At 52.9% G+C, this 6,646-nt stretch overlaps 1 protein-coding gene across 2 annotated transcripts; it reads left to right on the top strand.

The window, feature by feature from the left end:
• Positions 1-936: 936 nt before the first annotated feature.
• On the top strand, positions 937-5,741 carry GFI1B (growth factor independent 1B transcription repressor). Of its 2 annotated transcripts, XM_006894409.1 has the most exons (6): positions 937-1,036; positions 1,222-1,359; positions 2,419-2,690; positions 3,241-3,378; positions 4,412-4,577; positions 5,563-5,741. In XM_006894409.1, exons 1-6 carry the CDS (start codon positions 937-939, stop codon positions 5,739-5,741), a joined length of 993 nt encoding a protein of 330 aa, XP_006894471.1. The 2 variants fall into 2 exon arrangements, with proteins under 2 accessions (XP_006894471.1, XP_006894472.1); XM_006894410.1 differs by lacking the exon at positions 3,241-3,378.
• The last annotated feature ends 905 nt before the right edge of the window (positions 5,742-6,646 follow it).

Here is a 6,646-nt window from a genome sequence, read left to right as displayed (position 1 = left end):
TCACAGGATTGTGGGGGAGTGCTTGGAGGCATGGGGAACGGAGCCAGCCATGCTCAGTATGGGGGTGGGGAGCATGTAGAACCACCCAAAAATGTTCTTTGCCTGTTGGGTTCCCTTCGGAAGCCTCACAGGACACAGAGGGCCAGCCAGGAAAGGCCTTGGGTCAGGTTGTCCAGCCTGCTCCCCACCCCCCCCCTTCATGAATTTGGTCTTTGCTTTCTTCCCCAGTTCCCTCACGAGTTGGGGTAGTGACTAATAAGCTGCACTGTCCGCCACTCAGTTTCTGGATTTGGGGGTGAGGCCCTTCCACCACATCCACAGCAAAACCTTACATCTCTATCTGCGTAGGATTTTCTAGCAGGTCCTCTTGGGCCTGGAGTCCCACAGCTCATCAGACCTCCCAGGGAGAAAGAAAGCCGCTCTCTGGGGATCAGCCATTGGGCTGGGGACAGGAACCAGGCACAGTCTTGCTCCAAATTTACTCAGTCATGTGGTTCTGATTGTGAATGTCTAACTTGCTACTGGCTACTGCCTGCCAGGCCCCCTGTGATAGGCACTAGATGCATATGGCCCCGGGAAGTGATGGTCTCATTCACAATTGCATCTTGTAGAAAAAAAAGCTAGGCCCAGAGAGGTTATGCATAGCAGGTGAGAGGGAATTCTGACTCTAAAACCTAAAGTTGGGCTACCTCTTTCTATGGCCTCCATCAGAACTCAAATGCCACTTTAGATTTGTAGTCCACAGTGTAGAATCTGGAGATATCGCCACCACTGCCTTTCCTGTGCTTCCTGAGTGAGGGGTAGCCTGAGTCCGGTGTTTTCTGGAAAGTGGTGTCCAGCTTCAGGAAAGAATTTCTACATGTGGAGGGTCAAGTCCTCCATCCCTCCTAACCTTCTCACTGTTCTTCCCTGGCAGGTGTAAGGTGTACGTTGAGAATGCCTCGCTCCTTCCTGGTGAAGAGTAAGAAGGCTCATACCTACCACCAGCCCCGAGTCCTGGAGGATGAGCTGGTCTGGCCTCCTGCCCTGAGCTTTGGTGAGTCACCATCCACTGCACCCACGAGGGTACCCTGCCCTAGAACCATCAGCAGCAGCCATCCCACCTGAAATAGCTCCGTCTTCCATGCTTAGAATGAGGAGGAGCTTGATAAATGTTGGTTAAGTGAATGAATGAATGAATGCACCCATCTCTTCTGACTCCAATTGCCTGTGTTTTCATAGTGGCCAGGGACCAGGTCTCAAGCAATGGCCCTGCCCTCAACACCTTGTTCCCAAACCAGACCCTGGATTGGACTAGCCTTAAGCAGGAGCCTGAATCGGAGTTGGATCGGAACTTGACCAAGATGGCCTTGGTATCAGGTATTAAGCCAAGGGGGGCATGCTAAGAGTGGGGATGGACAGATCTTTGGAGCTGTGGAGCCCAGGGAAGGAACAATGAGGTTATTTGGATGCAATCTGGGCTCTATAGCCTCTGTTTAAACCCTTCCTGGCTGGGGAGCTTACTCCCTTCTAGTATCTCAGAAGGTGTAGGCAGGTCAGGAGACAGCAATTGGGAAGGTTGATGTAGTGGTTGAAATGAGTGGTCTTGATGGGCAGCACTTCTGGACTCGAAAAGCTGAGAAGCCACAATGAGGACACAGTGGGACCCCCCCCTCCAGTATTTTGTGCTTTACACCACATTCCTCAATGTGGGGTACTAAGGGGATGGTGTGGGGATCAGGAGTCTTAGTTTGGGTTTTTGGTTCCTAGCACTTTCTGCTTTTTTCTGTAAAACAAAAATAAATAAATAAAATAAATAGTAATAATAAATAAGAAAATAAATATTCCGGCATTCAAAGAAAAATTAATGCAGAGAGGACACAAGTGAGATGCTAACATTTGCCATTGGGCTTCCCTTTCACAGCCCAGTCACCACCATCATTATCGTTCCTCTAACATCCTCACCTCCCTCCCCGTCCACACCATCTTCATCTTCCTCTCTTCTCTTATCCTCACCTTACCCACCACCTCCATCACCTTCACCTCCATCCCCACTCTCACCACCCTTGTCTTCGTCTTCTTTGTCCCCTTGTCATCCTTCCCTTCCCCACCGCCCTCTTCATCCTCACATCTCTCACCACGCTTGCCATCATGGCCAACAGATAGTAGGTGTTCCTTGAGTTCCATGCACTGTGATGGAACACTTGCAAGCATGATCTTACGGTGTCCTAGTCAATGAGCCAGGAAATAGCATTTTCTCCCAGGTGACAGACGGGGACACTGGGTCTCAGAAAGGAGGAGTCCGGCCCCAGGCTCTCTCATCTGGCAATGGGAGAGACAAGGGTCAGACCTGGGCCTGGGGAGCCCTATAACCTGTCACTGAGCAAGCTCATGCTAAGCAGATGTGAGCTCACCTGTAATGTGCCCTTGTGTCCACAGAGGGCCCTGTTGTGATGTCCCGAGCCCAGGACAGTGACTCACCGCACTCTGACTCCTCACCGTTCTACAAACCCAGCTTCTCCTGGGACACCTTGGCCTCAACCTACAGCCATGCCTACCAGCAGTCCCCCTCCACCATGCAGTCAGCCTTCCTGGAGCACTCTGTCAGCCTGTACGGCAGCCCGCTGGTGCCCAGCACTGAGCCGCCCCTGGACTTCAGCCTCCGCTACTCCCCAGGCATGGACACGTACCACTGCCTCAAGTGCAACAAGGTGAGTGGCTGAGGGAAGAGCTGGCCGGTGCTCCCTGCCCAGCATCCCCCCACAGCATGCTGGCTGCAGCAGGGCCTGGCAGTTCCTTATGCTGCAGGCCTTGGGAGTCCTCGGGGCATTAAGGACCAGACTGCTCATCTTCACTGTTGTTTTTTGGGACCTGACTATGTGCTTGGTCTTGTGTTAAATTCTTGATGGGCAGGACCTTGTGACCCTGGGAGATGGGCTTCATGACCTCCAGTGAACAGATGAAGGGAAATGAGTTACATGCCCAAGAGCACATAGCAAATAGATAGCAGAGCCAACATTCAAACTAGGTCTGGTCAACTCTTGACTAGTAACTTCGAGAGGCTATTGAACCTTTAGAAGGAACCTTCCAGATCTACCCCCACCAGCCACCATTTGACAGGCAGAGAAGATCACGCCAGAGTGGGAGAGGGGTCAGCCTGAGACACACAGCAGTAGAGCCTGCAAACCTGTGGTGCAGCTGAGGGTGGGGGGGAGCCTCTCTGCTGCCCCCAGTGGCCTCATGCTCTGTCGTCGCCCCCAGGTGTTCTCCACCCCCCATGGGCTCGAGGTGCACGTCCGCCGCTCCCACAGTGGGACCCGGCCCTTTGCCTGTGATATCTGCGGCAAAACTTTCGGCCACGCAGTGAGCCTGGAGCAGCACGCACACGTTCATTCCCAGGTGGGCGGTCAGTCAAGCACAGGGCTCCATTCCCACTCTGTGCTCCCCCTGGGAACCTCGGGGCGGGGCGTGGTCCCTTAGTTGCTTTTGTGAGTAGCACAGAGGAAGAGGTGGTTTCCTATTTCCTCTGGTCAAGGTCTCCAAGCCCCCACCCTTAGCACATTTCAGCCCCTGCTTGATAGAGTCCGGTTCATGTTCAATTGGGAGAAGAGTTTGTCATAAGATATTAGGGGCAACAAGATGTCTTGTTTGATCAGAAAGAATCCCATCCTTTAGTGATCCAGGCAGGTGCCCTCAGCTCTGAGGCCCTCAACTCTCGGAAGCTTGGAGTTTGACTGAAATGTTCATCTCCTTCCATTTAGTGTCCTCCTGGGACAGGAGTATCATCTTTAATATTCCATCCAGGGAGAGTTCCTGAAACTGACGTCCCTAATAGTGGGAGCAGGTGGGGGGATATAAACCATATAGATAGCTTCCCCCAAGTGCACGTGCCAGGTCAGGCACCAGTTCTTCCCCTCAGTCCCCCGAAAGTCCTTTCAGGTCCTTTTGGATCGTTGCCATCTTCACTTTGATGATGTCCAGTGATTCTCAGGGAGGTTCATTGTGGTCAAGATTGGACACTAATAATTAGGACTTCTAACCAAATTGCTGCCCATAATCATCCCTGCCTCAAGGAACCTCATTCTGGGTCAAATTTCATGTGATACAAACCCTTTGGAAAAACTCCCAGAGAAGTCAGTCCTCAGTCACTCAACAAGTATTTTTTAGGCTCATTTTGAACGAAACATTGTGATATTGACAAAAAAGTCCTAAAGGAGACCATCAGACCTCAAATCTCAGCACCTCTTGGGAGGCAGGACAGGGGTCCCCCTAGGCCCATCTCCTTCAGACCCCTGTCTTTGAGGCCACCCCAATGGAGTCTCCTGTTCCCCAGGGGATTCCTGCCCGGTCCAGTCCTGCTCTCAGCTTGGCCTTCCCGGGCGGCGAGGCCCTGCCTGCGCCTGACTCCCCAGGGCCTCGTTTCCCCCGGCAGGAGCGTAGCTTCGAGTGCCGGATGTGTGGCAAAGCCTTCAAGCGCTCGTCCACCCTGTCCACCCACCTGCTCATCCACTCGGACACTCGGCCCTACCCTTGCCAGTTCTGCGGCAAGCGCTTCCACCAGAAGTCAGACATGAAGAAGCACACCTACATCCACACTGGTGAGTCCACCTGCCCACCCATAGGCCAGCTAACTGCTTGCCCCCACCCCTCTTACTGGACCCAGGCTCATCCAAGCTAGCAGTCCTGATACTGCCTAGATTGCCATACTAACCTGGGTGGGAGGCGCTCATCTTCATCTTTCATGGTCATGGGCCCCTGGCTTTAGGCGTGGGTCAGGTGACAAAGGGGCCAGAGGACTGGCTGCACTGTGTTACCCAAACAACACTCAAAGACTCAAAAAGCACCATGGGTGCCAGCAACAGTTAAGTGTTTGACTATCAGCCAAAAAGTTGCCTGTTCAAACCCACTCAGAAGTGCCTAAGAAGATAGGCCTGGTTGGAAGTAGATCAACCAGTAGATAGGCACCTGCTGGCATGCTGAGCTTGGTATGCATGCGCTTACACGTATGTCCTTGCTAATCTCTGGTGAGTAATTTCACATGGGTTTACTCCATCTTTGCCATGATAGGGGACAGGCGAAGTTGTGCCCCATGAATTAGTAAGAAATCACAATTGGCCCTGTGTGGGCCTTGCTTCTCAGACCCCGGAGGTTTGCAGGCCCTGGGGAATGTTCTCTTCTGGGCACATGTGCCTGGCTGCCTTGAGTCAGAATCGTCTCAATACCTAGGCTGGGGGACAACAGCGAAAGGAAACCCGCCAAAATGCCAAGACTGGTGGTCTCCAGGATTGGTCAAGATGTGTGCCTCCATCATCATTTAGTCCTTAGATATTTCCAGATGCTTCTTTTGGGTCCAGCTGTGCCAGCTGCTGGGATAGACTGATAAGATAGACCCGGTGCCTGTCCTAATGTTCAGCATCGGTGGAGTAGAGTCTGATTTTTTATTTTGCTTCTCTGCCTTTTAGAATTATTTTCTAAAGTGAGTTGGTTATGAAAGGAATTCTAACAAGGGTTCAGGAAGCAAAGGCAGAGCAGGAGGGTGGCCAGCGTGGTGTGGGCGTCTAACCCTTCCCTTGCTGCCCACAGGTGAGAAGCCGCACAAGTGCCAGGTGTGCGGGAAGGCCTTCAGCCAGAGCTCCAACCTCATCACCCACAGCCGGAAGCACACAGGTTTCAAGCCCTTTACCTGCGAGCTGTGCACCAAGGGCTTCCAGCGCAAGGTGGACCTGCGGCGTCACCGGGAGAGCCAGCACAGCCTCAAGTGAGGGCACGCCCTCTCCCAGTCCTGACTGGCCACGTGGTGCCCCACACTTGGAGGCCAAATGGAGGCCAGCTTCACACACCTGGATCTAGAGGTGGCACTGGACTGCGCAGGGTGGGGTGGGGGGGTCTTTGAGTTTGTTACAAGACCCAGAAATGTGCTCTGTAAACTTGGGCAAGTCACTTCTCCTCTTGGGATCACTGTGTCTCCTGCTGTAAAGTAAGGGAGCTGGGCCGGAGTTTGCCCAGGTGGCTTTTTCTGCACATGCCCCAGTGCCTTGTCCAGAGGTGAGTCCCCCAGTGCACTCCAGGTGCCAAGAATAGACCAGAGGTGGAACTGACTCGGAATCTCCTCCTTGCTGGCTGCCCACCTCTGGCTGGGATCTGGTTACCTTGGTATTCACAGACCCTCTTTCTGGAAGCTGCAGATGGTCAGGGCTGCCTCCTGCCTCACTGGACAGTCTGGCACCCCTCTACTTCAGCTGTGCATGCTGGCTGCCCCGGCTCTGACCAGCGCTCAGCTAGCCGTGGAGCTTCCGGTCCTGCTCTGGGCAGTGGGGCCAGAGAAAGCAGCAGTTACTGTTATCAGAAGCTGGCTCCTCTCAGCTGCTATAAATAAAGATGTACAGTTGCATTTACATGTCTGATTGTGGTGAGTACAGTACATAGAAAACACGACATTTACCATTTCTACACTTGACATGTTAATGAGGGAACTCTGGTGGCCTAGAATTTAAGGAGCTGTGCAGCTAATCCAAAAGTCTCTCCTCTCTGGTGGTTCGAACCCACCAGAAGCCCCATGGGAGGAAGTTGGGCAATATCCTTCTGTACTGTTTACAGCCTTGGAAATTCAGTTGAGGTCTGCTGTGAGCTGGTCCAGGCTGCAGAGCAATGAGGGGAACTGTTGAGT

Source organism: Elephantulus edwardii, unplaced genomic scaffold (genome assembly GCF_000299155.1).
Source record: "Elephantulus edwardii isolate Elephantulus edwardi_28Jun2011 unplaced genomic scaffold, EleEdw1.0 scaffold00141, whole genome shotgun sequence".
NCBI classification, from domain to species: Eukaryota; Metazoa; Chordata; class Mammalia; order Macroscelidea; family Macroscelididae; genus Elephantulus; species Elephantulus edwardii.
This window is presented reverse-complemented; position numbering and strand designations above follow the sequence as displayed.